The sequence below is a fragment of the Schistocerca gregaria genome, chromosome 5 (genome assembly GCF_023897955.1).
Source record: "Schistocerca gregaria isolate iqSchGreg1 chromosome 5, iqSchGreg1.2, whole genome shotgun sequence".
Lineage (NCBI taxonomy): Eukaryota > Metazoa > Arthropoda > Insecta > Orthoptera > Acrididae > Schistocerca > Schistocerca gregaria.
Window position 1 is genome coordinate 254,634,729 of NC_064924.1, and position 21,295 is coordinate 254,656,023.

Below are 21,295 nucleotides of genomic sequence, written 5' to 3' on the forward strand. Positions count from 1 at the left end.
AGATGATTGTGGCTGGCAGACCATGAGAATAAAAAGGAAAAGCCAGCCACTCTGCGAAACATTAAAACATCCACCCAAAAAGCATTAGAGTGCAGAACACAAAGGGACAAAGGACATGTGCTAAAACTTATACATAAATATAAAACCCATTGTAACATATAAAACGTAAAACTAAATTAGCAGATGAGGCTTTGTCTGCTAAAATTAATGGCAATGGGTCCGGTAACTGGAGAGCGTGTTGCAGGGCAGCCAAAGAAGGACAGCTCACGAAGATATGAGCCACTGTCAGCTGGGTGCTGCACCGACACTGAGGTGGGTCATCTGGCACAGGAGGTAGCTGTGTGTCACCCAAGCGTGGCCAATATGGAACTGGTAGATAACCACAGAGTCCCTGCAAGACGCCCTCATGCAGGACTGCCACACATTCATAGTCTCCTTAATGGCGTGCATTTTGTTATGCGTGCTGAGGTTATGCCATTTCGTCTCCCAAAGCCGCAAAACCTTGCCGTATAGTACTGAACACAGATCAATTGCAGAGAAGCTGATCTCCATAACAGTTTCCACGTAGCCTGTTTGGCCAGCCTGTTGGCAAGTTTGTTGCCTGGGATTCTGATGTGTCCTGGGGTCCAGACAAACACCAATGAACGACTGGGCCTTTCCAGGGCATAGATGGACTCCTGGATGGTCACTACCGAAGAATGACAAGGGTAGTACTGGTTGGTAGCTTGTAATATGCTCAAGGAGTCAGCACACAGAAGGAACGACTTCCCAGGGCAAGCCATCAGGCAAGGAATGCTTTTCAAGATGTCCTCCATGGAAATCCGCGATGCCGACGTGAGCAGCAGCCATAGAGCCGCCGGTGCAAACCACTTCGTAGTCTTGATACATGTCAAGAATTTAGACGAAGTGTCCTTAGGGCCATGTGAAAGGTATAAGCGAAGCCACAGCCTAGGTGTACACCACGGAGGTGTACATGAATAGACCTCAAGCATAGGTGGTAAAGGCAAGGACTCCAGTTTGGAAAGAAGGGATCGGACACGAACTGCATTTTTAAGCCCTGACCTGGGCCGCCGATGCGGGAGATGAACCACCGTGGGTGGGAAAAGGAGACGATGATTCAGATGCGTAGAAGAAATATAAATGTGTGCAATGTAACTGGCCAGCAGTTATGCACGCCTAAACTGCAATGGAGGGACTCCAGCCTCCACAAGGACTCTGGTTACCGGATTCTTCCTAAAAGATCCTGTAGCAAGGCAAATGCCACAGTGTTGCACTGGGTCGAGTAAACGCAATGATGAGGGCGCCACCGAATCATAGCCCACACTCCCATAGTCAAGGTGGGATTGAACAAGGGCTCTTAGAGCTGCAGCAGCATAGAGCGATCTGCACTCCAGTTTGTGTTCCTCAGGCAGTGGAGGCCATTGAGGTGCTGCCAGCTCTTCCACTTGAGCTGATGAAGGTGAGGAAGCCAAGTCAATTGGAGGTAGAAAACAAGTCCTAAGAATCGATATGTCTCCACTACAGTCAGTGGATCATCATTAAGGTACAGTTCTGGTTCTGGGTGAACAGTACAAGGCTGACAGAAGTGCATAACACACGACTTTGCGGCCAAAAACTGGAAACCATGGGCTAGAACCCATGACTGCACCTTGTGTGTGGCTCCCTGTAGGTGCCCCTCAGCAACATGAGTATTGGTGGAGCACTACAAAATGTAGAAGTTGTCTGCATACAGAGAAGGAGAGACCGACGGCCCTACAGCTGCTGCTAGATCATTAGTGGCACACGCTCATTATGGAGCCCTGCAAGAACCCATTCACCTGGATAAGGGGGGGGGGAGAACTATGGGAGGCACCAACTTGGATATGGGAAGAAGTATGAAGCGATAGGAAATTATGGATAAAAATCGGAAGCAGGCCTTGGAAACCCCACTTGTATAATGTGGTAAGGATATGATGCCACCAGGTGGTGTCATCAACCAGGTGTTCGCATCTGGAAAAGGCTGTTCAGATGGCAGACTCGAGGCACACAAGATTATCAGTGGTAGAGCGACCCTGGTGGAAGCTGCCCTGGCATAAAGCCAGTAGGCCAAGTGACTGCAGGACCCAACCCAATCACCAACACACCATACGTTCCAGCAGCTTAAAAAGAACATTGGTGAGGCTCATAGCTATCAACATCAAGTGGGTTTTTCCAGGTTTGAGCACCGAAATGATGATGCTCTCCTGCCATTGGGATGGAAAGATGCCATTGCACAAGATCTGGTTCAAGAGGACGACGAGATGTCACTTGTAGTCAGATGAGAGAAGTTTAATCATCTGACTGTGGATCCACTCTGGTCCAGGAGCTGTGTCGGGGCAACTTGCAAGGGCACTGAGGAGCTCCCCACTCTGTAAATGGGGTGTTATAGAATTTATAGGGAGGATTCACTGTGGCGTATAGTAAATGAGAGGACTATCCCTTCCAGCCGCCATTTGAGACAGCTTGGCAACTGCATTTGCGTGGGCAGATAACATGCCATTTATTTTAACACTGGAAACACCTGTTAGGGTGTGGTACCCGAAAAAATGTTTGATCTTTGCCCAGACTTGGGAAGGTGACCTACGGCACCCAATGGTCAAAACATCTCTCTCCCAAAACTCCTGCTTCTGCCTTTTGATAAGTTGGGGAACGTGAACACGGAGCTGCTTAAAGGCTATGAGGTGCTCCAGGGAAGGGTGCCCCTTATGCCGCTGTAGAGCTCATTGATCCTCCTTAATTGTTTCAGCGACTTCCGGCGACCACCAAGGGAATGCCTTTTGCAAGGGGCACCCTAAAGAGTGAGGGGTCGTGTTTTCTGCTACAGAAACGATTGTTGTAGTCACCTGCTCAACCATCACATTGACGTTACCATGTCGGGGAAGACTCAACGGTAACAGTAGAGATGAAAGTTTCCCAGTCCGCCTTGTTTAAAGCCCACCTGGGCATGCGTCCATGGGCCTGACACTGCGGCAGTCACAGTAAGATGGGGAAGTGGTCACTACTACACAGGTCGTCATGTGCTCTCCAGTGGATAGATGAGAGAAGTCCTGGGCTGCAAATTGATAAATCAATGACCGAGTAACTACCATGAAGCACACCAAAATGTGTGGCGGCCCCAGTATTTAAAAGGCACAGGTCGAACTGAGACAGTAAAGTTTCAACATCTCTGCCTCTGCCAGTAAACATGGTGCCACCCCACACAGGGTTATGGGTGTGAAAATCACCCAAAAGTAGGAAAGGTTGAAGGAGTTGATCAATCAGTGCAGCTAATAAATTCAGGAGTACTGCATCATCTGGAGGAAAATATACATTGCACACTTATTTCCTGTGTCGTCCTTATTCTGACAGCCACAGCTTCAAGAGGAGTTTGAAGGGGCACAGTTTCACTACAGACTGAGTTTACGACATAAACGCAAACTCCATCTGACACTCAATTATAGTAGCTATGGTTTCTGTAGTATCCCTTATAACTGTGGAGTGCAGATGTTCGCATTGCCAGGAATCAGGTTTCCTGGAGGGCAATGCAGAAAGCTGTAAAGTTTAACAGCTGCCGTAGCTCAGCCAGGCGGTGAAAAAACCACTGCAATTCCACTGGAGGATAACGTCATCGTGAGACTGGGAAGGCATGAAACATTCAATGAGGTAGTTTACACCTCAGGGTCACCTGCTGCCACAGACTTTTTGCTTGAGCAGTCTATAACCATTGTGTCTGATTGTCCGGCGAGATCTAGGTCCTCAGCAGACACCAGAAATTCCACCTCATCTGCAGACGCATAGATTGTAGGTAGTGGTGGTGGTGTGGGTGCCACCACAATTCCCTTGGTATTGGGGACCTTCTTTTTTGATTTCTCTCGCTGCTCCTTGGGTTTCCTTGGCTGGGAGGACATCACTGATTCAATCTCCGGGACTGAGGATGAGCATGAAGTCCTATGAGCAGCTGCTTTTGAGCTCTTCACTCACTTGCAGATGTCATCTTCCCCACTAGCAGAAACCTGGGAAGGAAGTGACCCAAGGGACCCCTTTCCTAGCAAGAGGAGCCAAAGAAGACCTACGCTTCTCCAGTTCAGAAGTGGGGACTGATATCCCCCATGGTTGGGGGTGGGCGTGTTGCTCCCAAAGTAGGTGGTGCGGGAGCAAGAGGGAGATAAGTGCCCCCACCATCAAGGGGGGCAGGTGTAGTTTTTTGGTTCTGAAGCGACAGGAATGTGAGGAACTGATGGGGTGACAACTGTCCTCATAGCGGTGGTGCAAGAGGAGGTCATAGCCACAGGATGTAAGTGCTCAAATTTCCTCTTACCCTCTGCGTATGCCAGTCGGTCCAGCGTCTTGCATTCCACGATTTTCCTCTCTTTCTGTATTGGGATGTGATGGACGTCCACAATCTTGACATGTGATGCTGGAAGTACAGCGGAAAGACATATGGCCCAACTTCCAGCACTTAAAGCTCCGTATCGGGGGAGGGATATATGGCTTGACGTCACAGCGGTAGACTATCACCTTGATCTTCTCGGGCAATGTGTCACCCTCGAAGGCCAAGATGAAGGCACTGGTGGCAACTTTATTATCCCTCAGACCCCGATGGACATGCCGGATGAAATGAAAACCTCACCGCCGTAAATTGGTGCGCAGCTCATTGTCAGACTGTAAAAGAAGGTCCCTGGACCATATTTAAGCTCTTATGAGGCGTGATGGTAATGGAAACATCCCCAACTTGCCACAAGCGAGTAATGCCCATGACTGGGCGAAGGATGCTGTTTTTATCAAGACTGACACAGAGCGCATTTTGGACAAGCCCTCCACCTCTCCAAATTTGTCCTCCAAATGTTCCACAAAACACTGAGGCTTCATGGAGATGAAAGATTCCCCATCAACTCTCCTACATATGAGGTACCAGGGCGAATAAGCTTCACTGCCATCCTTAGCCTGGCGTTCCTCCCAGGGTGTGGCCAGGGAGAGGAACAATATGAGGTCATATTTCTTAGCACTGAAGTTAGACTTTGCCCACTTAGAGACTGCTGGCAGCGGACCACCAGATAGAGATGATGTACTATGCTTCATAGTGTGTCATCTGCTCTGATGCCACCCACTCCAAGCAGGGGCCCTCCCCTTGGGTGCCACCCAGCCTCAGCAAAAGCCACCTGGCAGGATGGCCATTGCCGGGAGTCCCTACTCCCCAGGGCGACAGGCATCTATTCCATGGCATACATGGGGAGTTAATGGCGTAGGCATCAGCAGAGTGATCCCTGTGTTGTCAGGGGGCTTCAACCAACGGGGTACATGGTGGCCCCACCACAACAGACTGGCTACCATTCTGGATATGAGGTGCAAAAATTTCCATGGTCCTTGTCGGCACAGAAAACGACACTGCATAGTGGATGGAGGAAAATGCACCCAGGAAGGTGTCCTCGCTCAAGAGATGGAGGATGAGTAGGACTGCAATGCCACGATGAGTGTGGGCTAACGATCTCAATGCACGATGAACACGATACTCCATGTAAGGCGCCCTTCCCCAATGGGCTCACTCTTCGGGAAAATTTTGAAAAATGGACGTCAAACCCTACAGGGGACCATCACATAAAGGCCGAAAGGTGTGAGACTACTTTTAGTCGCCTCTTACAACAGGCATGAACACCAAGGGCCTGTTCTAAACCTCAGGCCCGCAGGGGGAGCAGACAAACCTGATTCCAGTTCCTACATGGAGAACAGAAGGTTATAGACTTCTTCATTATGAGAGAAGAAATTGAGCTTCCTCATATCTGCAGTCCTATGGAACACCTGAAAAGCAGGAGCTTGTCTGGATAATGTAGTAACAATAAAGAAGTGTTCAGCTAAAACCTGAGACACATCTTCTGGCATGTCCACCACAACCCCATTACTTGAAAAGGCTGTAAGCGGTCATGTACTATCCTTGCCTGAAATCTGTTTTATTGATTCCCAACTTGGGCATTGGAAGTGCACTGATTAATGGAAGTAGTGAATTTCCTCCAGGAAGCCCTCTTCCATTATTTTATCAGTCGCCTCACATGTGCTCTTGCAGATCTGAAGGCATGAAGATTGTCTGTTGTTGGAGAGTGAAATTCCACAGAGCTGTTTATCTGACCCTGATTACCAATTGACAGCCGTCATTCCACCAAGGTACAGGTTGTCATCTAAGGTAGTTACTAAACCTGGGGATGGACTCTGTGGCAGCCCATTGGATCTGACAAGTGATATGGGCCACCGCCTCTTGTGGACAATCCTTTTGTTCAAAAATAGCCTGTCGACTCTACTGCAACCAATTTGACCTTTATATCATCCAACTGTGTGGCCTTCTGTCGGCTACTGTCCTAGTTGGCAGACGGATCCACACTGGGAAGTGGTCACTAGAACGTAAATCTAGAACCACTACCCACTGAAATGAATCTGCAAATCTGGGGAACAAAAACAAAGGTCAATGGCTGACCCTGAAGCTGTGGAAAAGTGTGTCACTCAGAAGGCAGAGATTCTCAGAATGGACGAATCGCTTGATCATCTGACCCCTGGAGCAAGTGGTACCTGAGCCCCACAGCACATTGTGTGCACTGAAGACCTCCACAAGGAGTAATGGGTGAGGGAGTGCCCAGAAGAGTCCTGCCAGTGTGTCTGCTACAAAGAACACACTGTGATATTAAAGGGTGCGAGATCTTCCACAGCAATTGCTTGCATGGTTGCGGTGAGACGGACAGGAGATGACTTGCATCTGTCATCAATGAAACAGCCAATCCACCTTTAGCCCTGTCTCGAGTAGTATTGTCCTTCTTGTATGTGTGGTAGCCCTGTGATGCAGGTGTGTAGGTGACTAAGATGTGTTTCTTGTAAGCAGATGCAGAACAGTTTCTCCTGGACCAGTAGATGCAATTCTTCCAAATGTGAGCAATATCCATCAAATTCCACTGTTACACTGTGGAAGCCATTGGTTAGCTATGGTTGTTTTTGTCTTTCTCCCTCACAGGTGGTGATTTACTGGGGAGGTCAGGGGGAACGTTAGCCGGTTCCTCGCTCTCCAGTTCCTCCCTTTGCAAGTCCTTAAGAGCATAGTCCCATCAGAAAGGGAGAGAGTTCACTGATCTGAAGGTTTAACTATCATTTTCTTGGATATAAAACTACTTTTCAAAGGACTTTTTCTTTACTAATGGGAGGAGGTGGTTGCCTGAGTTGCAGAGATGGCTTAGTTGGCTTCTGATGTTGAATAGTGGAATGTGTCTTAGGTGGTAAGCCTATTGCTGATGGCTTCTGAACAACTTCAGTTTCAAGTGAAGCGTTTCTCCCACAGATACAATGACAAGTGCAAGTACTTGTACTTGAATCTCTGGTCTGAGTTTGTGTGGAGGCATCACACTTAGCAACTGGCGTCTTAAGGGGTGATGCAAAAGAAGTATTACAAGCCAGTGGTTGCATAGCTTTGAAAGCTATTTTTAGCTTCACCATAGGGTTTGCATCTCTTTACTTTCAACTCCTGAATTTTCCTTTCCTCGTTGTAAACATCACGCTTTCCGCTCCACACTGGGTGATCCCCCGAGCAGTTTAGACATTTTGGAGGAAGTGTACAAGAATTGCCTGATTCATGATCTGAGCATCCACAATTGCCAGATGTAGCCTTCCCATTACATCCCATTGCGGTATGGTCAAATCTTTGACACTTGTTGAATCGCAATGGGTTAGAAACAAATGGGTGAACCTTAAGACGGATATAGCCTGCAAGGATATGTTCAGGTAATTCTGGAGTACTAAACATGTTCAGGTAATTCTGGAGTACTAAACGTTAGACTAAGTGTTGCCGATTTTTCCAATTTGCCACTGGCTTTCCTCAAATAGCTCAGCACTTCAGTGATGCCCATATTTTTCCATGCTTCACCTAACTCCACGGGGTCCACCTCCATTATACTGGAGCAGGTAACCATGCCTTTACTAAAGTTAAGGGTGTTATGCAACTCAGCATCAACTTGTTAGTCACGTAAGGTATTACATCCCAGAAGCTTAGATATACGATTTGAATTAGCAGTTTCAACTAGAAGTGTTCCATTATGAAGCCGTTTGACACTTTTTAGAGATGCAGCAATACCTTCCAATGTTTTGTGAATATAGAAAGGGGAGATCTTCTCAAAGGATCCCCCTGTTTGCTTGATTACAATGAAAGTGTTATGGCACACTAATACCCTATTACTATGATTCTGAGACTTCTTTTTGCAAGAACTGACCAGCCAAGATCTCTTTGAGGAGTGGGTGTAGGTACGACCTGACAGCATGCTCGTCCTATTTGTAGTAGTAGTAGTTTGATGAGATCGTTCCATAGGGATTCCACGAGACACTAGAGAAACAACCGTTGACCCAGGCAGAGCCCTGCTTGCCTGAGGAAGCCTTATACAACTAGGGGGTGGCAGGTGCCCCAGAGGTTGCCCGCTAGAGACTGTTTCACCTCAACAGCCATTCACTCCGTCAGCAAGTAGCACACCTTGAGGACGAGATTTTTTTAACAGTCCAGTTGGTGAAGCCAAGACCTCCCATCTACGAAACATTCAACATTCCACTGCTGGGCGGTATGGTGGTCGCTGAAGCAAACTCAAGAGCTTACAGTGACAAGAGGGCTGATGGCACTTACCAGTCCTGAGCTCAGGAACCCCGAGGTCACCAAGCCCATACTCAAGCGAATGCTGAGCCCCTGAGGGGTCTAGGGTGGAAGCTTCATTTTCAACCTTACAATATTTAGATACTTTCTGAATGTGATAAGCAATATGTATTCCATGCTTCTCTAGGTTACAGCACAGTGTATCTGTCTGTAAGGTCCCACTGGAAGAAGACACCTCAAATCCTTTTGAATTTGTTATGAGGTGTGATGGAACTTTTTCCATCTTTGAGCATGTCACCGGAATGAAATGCCTCTGATTAGTCAGTAATTAACAGTAATAAACAGAGATCAATTTCTCAGTTTCTTCTACAAATCTACCATTAATACTTTCGCAACTCAAGAAAGTGGCTTTGTTGTTGCGTAAGATCCTCTGTCAGTTCTGGAGCACACCAGGACTGGGCAAACTGTCCACCTCCATTTCTCTTTGCCTAACTCAGCCCTTGACATGGCTAAAGACTGAAATGCCACATGGTTGTAAGCCTCTGCATTAAAATCTTGATTTCTTTCTGATGAGATGGCTGTGTTGGCATGACCTTCAGTACGAGTGAGTTTCACTTGTTTCATTGTGGATCATCCCCCTTGACACCACTCACTTCAATTGGAGGCTTTTCCCCACAGGCACCACTGCGCCATAGCAAAGGCTACCTGGTGTGGCAGTCATTGCCTCGAACTCTAGTGGCCCAGATTGGACAGATATACTTGGGAAGGTCATGGCTCAGGCATCAGCAGTGCAATCCCTGCTTTTTCCACCGATATGACCACGAAGGTACGTGATGACATCTCTATGATGGATTGGCTATCGCAATGGATTTTGGGCGCAAAAGTAAATCCACTCTTAATAGTTGACAGAGAAGATCATAGCACACATTAGATAGGCTATGCATCACATACTGCAACCTTCCCCAAATGATCTGCACTTCTGAGAAATTTAGGAAGTGAAGGTCAACCCTAAAAGGGGACCACAAGTATGTCAACAAGTTTAAGAGAAAGGTTGCGAAATGAGCTAGAACTGACAAGTGTTGTAGTAATAACCAAGTCACCAATGTAAAAGTCTGACTAGATATAAGACTCAAGTCACCTCTTAGGACAGGCAAGGAACTGCCACAGGTATATTCTATCCCCTGACACCACAAGATGGATTTTTACATCATTTCTTTACCAAGGCTACTCTTCGAAGAAGATGCTACTCAGAATTTTAGCAGAGCCTAACAGAGAAACTACTTAGTTCTTTCATGATGATTGCAACATAGATCAGGTTCTGGGATACTACTCTGCATTATGTAAGGAATCTGGCTGTCATTCTTTCTTCACTCTCCAATATTTATTTGAGGGGAAAATCTGTTATGTCAAGTTGTATAGACATCAACATAAAATAAATACTCAAATATGACATGACATAAAATGCTCTGTAGATCAGGAAAGGGAACCATGTGAACAGTGGGCCGAGGAAGAGAGACAGCAGCCATTGCCGCTATATTGACTACCTCATTTCTGCATTTACCAGCATGCCTTGGGATCCAGAGGAATGCCACAGAGATGCCCCCAAGAGAAGCATGTGGAGGCAGTCCTGAATCCGGTGGACCAGATGGTGGATGGGATAAAGCTTGGAGGTTGAGAAAAGAGCTGAGCGAATCCAAGCATGTAATATACTGTCTCCACTGATGGTGACGGATGTATTGTAAAGCCTGGAGAACGGTGTAAAGCTCCGCAGTAAAAACTGAACACTAGTCGGGAAGCCGAAATCTAACAGTGGTGGTGATAATAATATAGGCACTCCCAACACCAAAGGTGGTCTTGGAGCCATCTCTGTAAATAAATGTGGCATCCTCCATTTGAGCACATAGAGGAGCAAATGCCCAATGATAAACTATAGGAGGGAGGAGTTGGGGACTACTATCCTTGGAAAGCTGACCAAGGTCACAGAGAAGGCAGGTCCAGGGGCAAAGCCAAGGTGACCTTGTACCCCCATTTGTCAAGAAAGTTTTAGGAAATTGGAAGGAATGTTAATGTAGCAGTTGATGGAAACAGACTCTGGGCAGTAGTAGAGAGGAAGGGCTGCCTGCATAGCTTTTTTCTTTTTTTTTTTTTTAAAAAAAAGGGGGACTTGGGTCAGATGAGCAGGCATGGAAGACAGATGACTAGTGTAACAACTCAGAAGGACAGCTTGCCGATTGGACAGCAAGGTTCATCAGTCTCAGTGTAAAGACTCTCCACAGGACTAGTAAAAAAGCTCCAGGCACCAAACGCAATTCATGGTGGTGGACAGAATCTAGACGCCGAAGGATAGATGGCCATACAAAGGAGTAAACTATGCTTCCATAGTCCAATTTCGAGCAAACTAAAACGTGATATAGGCGGAGGACCACCACTTTGTTTGCTCCCAAGGAGATACCACTCAGAACATGGAGGGTGTTGAGGGATTGCAGACAGCAAGCCAAAAGATATGAAACATGGGAAGACCAGCACAGTTTTCTGTCAAACATAAGTCCCACGAATCTGGCGACACTGCAACATCCATGAATGGAAGGTCAACAGCGCTTAGACATAGAGAAGGTGGATGAAACTCCATACGGTGCCAAAAATTTACACAGACGGAGCTATGGTAGTGTTGGATACCTTTAAAGGTGACTTCAGAACTAAAGTAAAGAATAAAATTGCTGCAATGAAGGCAGACTGACTTTTCATTATATTTAAAGGGGCAACTTCATAAAACAGATGCGTAGCATCATATCAAACCATTTACAGACTGTCTCAGGAAACACTAGTCCAATTGGCTTTTAGAAGTGGATCACACACTCACTCCTCCAAGCAAGATTATGAAATAATCAATGATTTCATGGTGCATAATATCGCCAGAGTCTATCATCAAAAACCTCAAGCAAAGCTGCATGTCCAGTGTCCTGGATGATGGTCAGGACTTCACAGTTTGGGAGGAAAGGACAAGAATTTAAAAAATTCCCAGATTTCCTGGTTAAAAATACACTTTTTCCTTGTCAAAAATTCGCTATACCCAAAATGAAAATACATTTTTCTAGTGTTAAGTGAGCTTATCAATCCTTTGAATGGTAAAGGTCTTATACATTGGTATAGAACTTCCCAGCACTTTACAAAAAATGTTTTGGCAGTATCTTTTATGCATAGGAACATGTATGCTTCATATTTTCATATTACAAAAGTATAAATATTAATTCTGTCAAATGTAGCATAGCAACTTCCAATGCACTGAAACAGAGATTGCACTATACAACATGTTTTTGTCAGCCTACCATAGCTCATGCCACGTGATCTTGCTAGTCGATGACAGCAGATATTCAGAGCATAATTTGGATAAGATGAGACAATTCACTGGCAAAACAATGATAAAAGAAGCAAATTAGTATTGCTCTCATTCCAACATATCTCGCTGCATGCCAGAACACTTTGACTATTACATAGAAAAGCAAGTTATGTGTGAAACTGCAAAAGAACTCGCCTTGCATAATACCTTTGCCACCATTATTGCACAATTTGTGATATGTGAAAGAACTAATATAAATATGAAAAACTAACCATGAACCTTCATATTTTTTAGCATGTGTTACCCTTTGAGATATACCAAACCCGAATGTGCAAATAAAATTGCAAATAATGGCATAAATGGCTGGTCTTCTGGTACCAAATTTTTTTCCAAGTGGCTAGTTCTCAAAATGTTAAGTTTTGAATGAGAGTCAAACAGTCTGTGATTTAAGAAATTCATTGCACTCTCATATGTAACATAACACACCTTGTGTAAAAGGAAATTTACTTTGGAAGTAATGCTTCTCAAACTACCATTCGCAATATTACCCCGTGCCCTACTAGAAATGTAAACAGTTATTACGTTAGATTCATTGAAAGGAGTTTACAAGACCTCGTAAAACATAGTCTTTGTCATAAAGCCTTTGATGTATTTTGCTGTCTGTAGACACTTGTGTGTGCACTGTGTTTTTGTGTGTGCACTGTGTTTTGTTGAACATGGCACATTTTCTCTGCGCCTATAGTTCTTTTGGTGTTATTCTCCTGTCTATGTTTTACTGCTGCAGTATTATTCTGCCGTAATTGGCTACAATAAAATAAAATTCTTTGTTCAAGTATCACTACTTACCAGTCAACATTCCAAAAACTAAATGAAAGCTAAAATAATGAAAAATTCCCAATATTCTAAAAAATTTCTGTTTTTTTTTTTTTTTTTCACATGAAATAATTCCCAGATTTCCTGGTTGTCCCAGGGCGTATACATTCTAAACAAATTCCAGTTGTAAAGTTAGGAATGACATGAATGAATACTGATTAACAGGCTGTTATTTCTTTGTACTTTATCTACATAAAACAGAAAATGAGATTAAGAGTGTCCACTTGCGAATATTTTTGTAAATGGTTAATGTGACAAATTTTTCTCCACTGAACACCTCCCCACCTCTCAAAATTCAGGGCACAGCTTATTTTTGAGCCAATACGGTATAATCATTTCTGAAATTCATTCACTCATCAATTAAACATTTAATTTATCTGACATGTTTCAATTCACGAACTCAGGAAGCAAAGTGGCTCTTCTGCTATCCTTGCTTTATCAAAACTTTAGATTAATATCCACACTGTGGAACATTCTTGGACAGGAAGTTAATGGAAGATGTTAAAAGTCATAAATAACTCATTACAAAGAGGAATATAAAATATGAGGTCTGATAATTATGCATAAAAACAATTATTGTGAGAAATTTAAATCCTTATAAGAGTACATTAGTATATGTTGTTCATAACAACGTGCTGTTAGAAGCTATTATGTATTCACACAAACTTTGCTAGTGCTTTCACATCTGCGCAACAGAGCACGTAAGAACAGAACATGCTTCTGAAACAATTTTTAAAATAAAATGATTTCCAGAAGCCCAATGAGTTCTAACACATTTATCAACAAATATGAGTGCACTAACATTTTGTGTGCATTACACCTTCACTTCTTGAGTTAATGGTTGTCAAAGTTACAGCCATCTGTTAGAAGGAAATATTCTCAGATTCCCAGCCAAGTGCAAACACAGTCATGCAAAGATTTGTGTTAATACAACATTACTGTATGTTCACAACCAGTATGATTAACAATAATTACACAACAGTGGTTGATGAGTGGGCGAACATACCTTGATACAGCTAGATAGAATCCCCCTAAAGATATTAATGATATACCAATGTGGAAGACAATCACAGTTGCACCATAATCTTTCACAGCTTGCTTTAGCTTTTGTTTTTGAGAGAGGGGCTTGTTTGCATCGTTAGTGCTGCAGTATCTTGTGGGCACAAAGCTGACCTGAGGAATTATATACTGACACCGAGTGCTTAGGCTTTTTTTTAGAGTTACATTTACTGGCAAAGCATTATTCCTGGAATTTAATCTGTCAAAACAGTTAAGTGCTAAAATACCTGATCTCTTATTTTTTTCAAATTTCTCATGGGCTTCAGCAGCCGAATTTGAAAAGTGGGAATTTCTCAGCTCTTCGGCTACATATTTATCACTCTGGCCCCACTGGCCACCAGGCATGTTGAGGTAAGTGCTTTTGCCTTGTGATGAGAATGGCTGTGGGACATTCGTTTGCATTACGGAACTCAAAGAAACAGCACCTCTGCAGTCGTAGCTTGCCACATGTGGATCAGAAGCATTTTCCGTTTTCCCACAGCCTCTCTCTTGCCAGTCAATGGAAACAGCTTTTGCACTTATTACTGGTCCAGATATATCTCTTGATCTCTCTGGCGAGAAGCAAGCTTTTTCAGCAGCTTCAAACTCTTCAACATTAGTAGGCAGCGGGAGTGGTGCTGCTGCCGGATATTGTGTGATTGTTGACTTGTGTAGTGGTGCGGCACCCTCTCTTGTTGTCACAACAGGTGCTTGCTTGTTTCTACCACTGAACCAGTTACCACCTTAAGAAAAAGAAATTATGTTAAGAAATAACAGTCAAATGTCACAACAACAGTTAAATAATAAAGAAACTCCCCAAAAGAAATACATTAATTCATAGTCTAATGCAAAGCACAGTTTCATTCCAACTAAGCAACTGAATACATGTTTGAGACAGTGATTAATTTATCTGGCGAACTGCAATTCTTCCTCGGGTCTATCAATCTCCTCTGCAGAAATCAGCTTCTCAACAAAGAGAATGGTATATATGGGGTGGCACTAGGGCATGATGTCCGACATTACTGGCTAGTTACCTATTTGGTAATCATTCCTATTACTCACACATCCTAAATACTTTGTGCACAAGCCTGGGAGAGTGGTGAGGTGGGGGGGGGGGGGGGGGGGAGGAGGAGGAGGCAATGATGTCATCAAACAGAAGTACACAAGACATAGTAGAGAGAACATTTTCATCAGTGCACGCATGTTGGACAAGCAATATGTGGATGACATGGATTCAAGCTGACTATTTAACTCAGTATGCTTTTCATGTCTAAGCTTCAGAATGTGTAAAAAGAAAGGTTTACAAACTGACTGACAAGACATGGACTTAATGTACAGTGGTGGTGGATGATGAAAGAAGGGAGAGGGTGAAACACAGTGCTGTCACATAGCCTACTCCTCTCAAATAGCACCAAAGGAGCCACCGAGCTTCCTGTCCCCATCCAGACAGACAGATCAATATCAACAGGTCACATACCTTCACTTCATGAGCAGAGACATTTGGAATTTAATACAGGACATTGGTGCAAAGACTGGTAATCAGAAACTTTATGACACCACATCTACTCCCCTTGCTGGCCAAATATTGGCACTGGAAATTTCATCCACCACCAGTATTCGAACCAGCTTATCTCCGAGTCGAGTGCTACCACACAAGCATGTGTTAGCAACCTCAGCTATGGTGGCAGATAAAGCAACGCACAGATCCACATTGAGAATTAATAGCACGGGCAGGGGGCGGGGTGGGGGGTGGTAGTATCAGGAAACAGGAACAGAAATGGTATAAATGGCGATCAAAAAAATTTATTGGGGTAACCTTCCATTCAGAAGGCTGTTGCACGCAGTGACTTATATTGACTTGTAAATAATAGATTGCAGCTAAATTTTATTGGAAGATCTAGATTTCAGCTAGAAGCTAGCCATTCCCAATGCAATGCAATTGAGAATGGCTTGTTTCTGGCTGAAATCTAGATCTGCCAATAAAATTTAAAAAGGACGACTAATCGCGGAAGTCTATTATCTATTTTTTTTAATTTTTTTTATTTATTTTTTAATATTGCAGGGCGTTGTTGCAGTGTACATACAATGTAGCATGACTCTGATGCAGCTGTATAAGCACCAACATATAGGCAAGGGTGGCATTTGTGTCTTTCCAATGTGTGTGGGTAAATGCGGAAATGTGAACTATGGCAATGTTATTACCAAAAAGGACCAATATGCTGTTATTCTTTTCTTGATTGCCTAAACACAAACAAAAATAAGAAATCCATTATGTGATTATGACTGTACGGGACAGCATGACTGTCGTAAAAGCTGTTTTGGAATGGTGTGCCAAGTTCCGAGCTCCTCGTGATTCGACACAAGACACCAGTCGATCTGGGAGGCCAGCCTCATCCATGGCTTTTTGCTTGAAGTACCTGATGTGTCATGGACTACTGCACACAGCAGGACTTGGTTTTGCACCAAATGGATATCTTTCATTTCATGGAATGCTGCTGCCAGGTTTATAATTTAAACTAGTATGGCTGTAGCCATCAACTTTTTGTACACGGTAACAGTAACAAATGGTGATCCTTTTAATTGTGAAGGAAACTGCCTGACACCAGTATTCATCCACTATCTTGGCAAACAGTACTTCAAAAATGTTTGTGATACTACTGCAGAACTGGTCCAAAAACAGTAACTTTCAGAAACCCTCCAACAGTTCGACACAACAGTAAATGCAACTCCTAAATCTCTGATTACAGTGTGGTAAAGTAACTGGCATTATAGTGCACAGACAAGCCAATAGGCCCAACAGGTCACGAATCTGCAAATACACAGCGAAATAGCAGAACAAATAGTCCCAAAAGAAGATTGGGATTGTAAGTTCCATTAACAGTAACGCGATTGCTCAGAATGGACAAAGGAAGGAATCTCTCCACCTCCTAACCAATGTTTGTCTTAAATAGGGAAACAAGGTAAAATCGAAATATGGGTGAATGAGTGAGGATTGAACCACACTTGTCTTTGACATGAGCCCAGTGCCATCTTAAGTCTTATTTCTCTGTACTACCCAAAGATTTTTCTTGGTGGCAACACTGGAAAAGAGAGCACTAAGACTCCGGGGACAGTTGAAGAGTTACTTTGAGGAGAGGCAGTAGCCCTAGTTTCAAAAAATCTAACCTTGACTAGACTGCTATCCATATCACCCTTCAATGACCAAACAGGGGAAACATGACAGCATTCAGTTGGCACTGCATGTCACCATGGGCCTATCTGTTTGTGTCACCATAGCCAATAAATGTGAATATGAAGAAAATGTTTTGACAAATTGAACTGCAACACAGCCTGATGCCTACCTTCTTCATTTACAAAATTCACTTGATATTTAACATTTTTCTTATTACTAGCTAACATATTACAATGACAGAATGCCAAAAAGTTATTTCAGGGCATTTTATACACATGCAACATATACAAACAATAAAAATTATAATGGGAGGACTAGTTTAAATTTTAAAAGTGTATAGTAGCAGCAGCAGCAGCTTTATTCATCCGTAGATCTCTTTTTACAAGGATAAAGGAGATGTCACAGAATTTACGATTTTATACCAATTTAAAGCAAGCTAATTCGTATACACATATATTTACAGATTTCTGGACAGGGATATCTTTAGATTTACTCCTGGTATACAATACGTTTTTTTGCAAATAACTTATTAAATAACGTAATGCTACAATGTTCACTCATATCTCACTATCAGTCACTGCACATACTATACACACATTGTTTCATAACACTACACACACACACACACACACACACACACACACACACACACACACACACACACTGGTGGTCTCTGGACCACTTTCTGTACCACAACTTCCCACTTGCTATACTGAAAAACTGAGTCAGCATCCCTCCATAACGAGTGAGGTGTTGAACACAGAAAGAGGAAGAGGTGTTAGCATTGTGCTATGCATAGCTAGGGGGTAAGTATATCGAGGGGGGGGAAAAAACACACAGGAAAAAAATAAATTGAAGGTGTTATGTGGAATTTGGATGTTTTCTGTTTCTTTGCAGATTACATTTACAATAAAGAGCTTGTTTACGCTGAAACTTCCCGGCAGATTAAAACTGGGTGCCGGACCGAGACTCAAACTCGGGACCTTTGCCTTTCACAGGCAAGCGCTCTACCGACTGAGCTACCAAAGCACGACTTACGCCCCGTCCTCACAGCTTTACTTCTGCCAGTACCTCATCTCCTACCTTCCAAACTTTACAGAAGCTCTCCTGCGAACCTTGCAGAACTAGCACTCCTGAAATCTGCCAGGAAGTTTCATATCAGCGCACACTCCACTGCAGTGTGAAAATCTCATTCTGCCTTGTTTAAGCTGTTTACATTTAAGACATACAATAGAACTGTATGACAACACACAGCACTTTAGCACTTGACACATTTCTGCCTTTTCATGTTCAGTGCACAATCGTTAGTTTCAGTTGTTGCAGTGACGTATCTGGGCATTCATAAGCAACAAATTATTCGTCCAAAGTAATGCTCATCGAACTGTTTCACTGTGTAGCTTTCAACTGTGGGGGCACTAAACGTACGAAAATAGGCATGATGAAAACTTGCTAAGAAAAAAATAAGAGATTCGCAAGCGTTACAGCCCACATGTAAAGCACAATTTCCTAGTTAAAAAATGCAGAAAACTGTAGGTACGTCAAAGGAATTACAGAGAAATTATGCTTTAGGTTACAATCTCCGAACTACAAGCAGTGCGGGTTCAGTCATGTTGAGACAGATGCGACCATCACAACAGCAGTAAAACGGTGATATTGCACTATGTCGGAAGGGCAACTGAGCTCATGCAACCAAGTATATACAATTAATCTTATACTTTATTTGGTTTTATTGTACTGCTTTCAGCGATACGGGTAGACACACCATTCTAAGGGTATTTGCTTCAAACCTAAGATACGTTACTGCTGTAACGCCACACTGTTTATCTCCTACTTACCTGAATTACTCCTAACAATTGAATGTAGCCGTACTGACGTTGTTGTACAACCGTAAAACAGATATTTTGAAGAAATCATTCTTCCCTAAATGTGTTGTCATGTGATCTTAACTTTCCCTTCCGCACCACACTCCTTCGCAAATGACAGCAACTTTTCCAAGGTCGCCCCTTTCAAAAGCACAGCACTTTCTGTAAACTACAAGAGATAGCAATGCTGACACTCTCCACACACGAAACTGTATACGAGCGGATCCATATGGACAGACTCGTCTGCGCAAATACAATGCTGTCCAAAATTAAAGCAGCAAAAGGAAATTTTGCAAGGTTGCTTTTATCTCGCCACAAAACGGTATAAACAGGTGAGGTGACAGTAAAGTAGAAACAATGCAAAGAATTCAGAAGGTAAACTACTGCAACATGCATAGCGGTAGACAAAAATGTTCTTCGTTTTTTCCAACTTAAGGGATTTGCATACACATCCGACAACTGGTTAATGTCCTCAGTAATGTCCTCAGTATGGGATGCCCCCACCCCATGAACCATGGACCTTGCCGTTGGTGGGGAGGCTTGCCTGCCTCAGCGATACAGATGGCGGTACCGTAGGTGCAACCACAACGGAGGGGTATCTGTTGAGAGGCCAGACAAACGTGTGGTTCCTGAAGAGGGGCAGCAGCCTTTTCAGTAGTTGCAGGGGCAACAGTCTGGATGATTGACTGATCTGGCCTTGCAACATTAACCAAAACGGCCTTGCTGTGCTGGTACTGCGAACGGCTGAAAGCAACGGGAAACTACAGCCGTAATTTTTCCTGAGGACATGCAGCTTTACTGTATGATTAAATGATGATGGCATCCTCTTGGGTAAAATATTCCGGAGGTAAAATAGTCCCCCATTCGGATCTCCGGGCGGGGACTACTCAGGAGGATGTCGTTATCAGGAGAAAGAAAACTGGCGTTCTACGGATCGGAGCGTGGAAAGTCAGATCCCTTAATCGGGCAGGTAGGTTAGAAAATTTAAAAAGGGAAATGGATAGGTTAAAGTTAGATATAGTGGGAATTAGTGAAGTTCAGTGGCAGGAGGAACAAGACTTCTGGTCAGGTGACTACAGGGTTATAAACACAAAATCAAATAGGGGTAATGCAGGAGTAGGTTTAATAATGAATAGGAAAATAGGAATGCGGGTAAGCTACTACAAACAGCATAGTGAACGCATTATTGTGGCCAAGATAGATACGAAGCCCACACCTACCACAGTAGTACAAGTTTATATGCCAACTAGCTCTGCAGATGATGAAGAAATTGAAGAAATGTACGATGAAATAAAAGAAATTATTCAGATAGTGAAGGGAGACGAAAATTTAATAGTAATGGGTGACTGGAATTCGAGTGTAGGAAAAGGGAGAGAAGGAAACATAGTAGGTGAATATGGATTGGGGCTAAGAAATGAAAGAGGAAGCCGCCTAGTAGAATTTTGCACAGAGCACAACTTAATCATAGCTAACACTTGGTTTAAGAATCATGAAAGAAGGTTGTATACGTGGAAGAACCCTGGAGATACTAAAAGGTATCAGATAGATTATATAATGGTAAGACAGAGATTTAGGAACCAGGTTTTAAGTTGTAAGACATTTCCAGGGGCAGATGTGGACTCTGACCACAATCTGTTGGTTATGACCTGTAGATTAAAACTGAAGAAACTGCAAAAATGTGGGAAATTAAGGAGATGGGACCTGGATAAACCGAAAGAACCAGAGGTTGTACAGAGTTTCAGGGAGAGCATAAGGGAACAATTGAGAGGAATAGGGGAAAGAAATACAGTAGAAGAAGAATGGGTAGCTCTGAGGGATGTAGTAGTGAAGGCAGCAGAGGATAAAGTAGGTACAAAGACAAGGGCTGCTAGAAATCCTTGGGTAACAGAAGAAATATTGAATTTAATTGATGAAAGGAGAAAATATAAAAATGCAGTAAATGAAGCAGGCAAAAGGGAATACAAACGTCTCAAAAATGAGATCGACAGGAAGTGCAAAATGGCTAAACAGGGATGGCTAGAGGACAAATGTAAGGATGTAGAAGCTTATCTCACTAGGGGTAAGATAGATACTGCCTACAGGAAAATTAAAGAGACCTTTGGAGAGAAGAGAACCACGTGTATGAATATCAAGAGCTCAGATGGCAGCCCAGTTCTAAGTAAAGAAGGGAAGGCAGAAAGGTGGAAGGAGTATATAGAAGGTTTATACAAGGGCGATGTACTTGAGGACAATATTATGGAAATGGAAGAGGATGTAGATGAAGACGAAATGGGAGATACGATACTGCGTGAAGAGTTTGACAGAGCACTGAAAGACCTGAGTCGAAACAAGGCCCCCGGAGTAGACAACATTCCATTAGAACTACTGACGGTCTTGGGACAACCAGTCCTGACAAAACTCTACCAGCTGTT

The 21,295-nt window shown here is 43.5% G+C and overlaps 1 protein-coding gene across 3 annotated transcripts in view; it reads right to left on the minus strand.

Annotated features, from left to right (window-relative positions):
- The window catches only part of LOC126272635 (uncharacterized), a 48,711-nt gene extending 29,467 nt beyond the window's left edge, over nt 1-19,244 (minus strand). Inside the window, exons 1-3 of one of the 3 annotated variants that reach the window (XM_049975609.1) lie at nt 18,858-19,210; nt 14,099-14,593; nt 13,853-13,985 (exon numbers count right to left, since the gene is read on the minus strand). In XM_049975609.1, coding sequence (XP_049831566.1) covers nt 13,951-13,985; nt 14,099-14,593; nt 18,858-18,936 — 609 coding nt within the window. In that variant the 5' untranslated portion in view covers nt 18,937-19,210 and the 3' untranslated portion in view covers nt 13,853-13,950. Of the gene's footprint in view, nt 1-13,818; nt 14,594-18,857 lie in introns of those variants that run through there. The other 2 variants (XM_049975608.1, XM_049975610.1) reach the window with 2 other exon arrangements.
- Nucleotides 19,245-21,295: the final 2,051 nt, after the last annotated feature.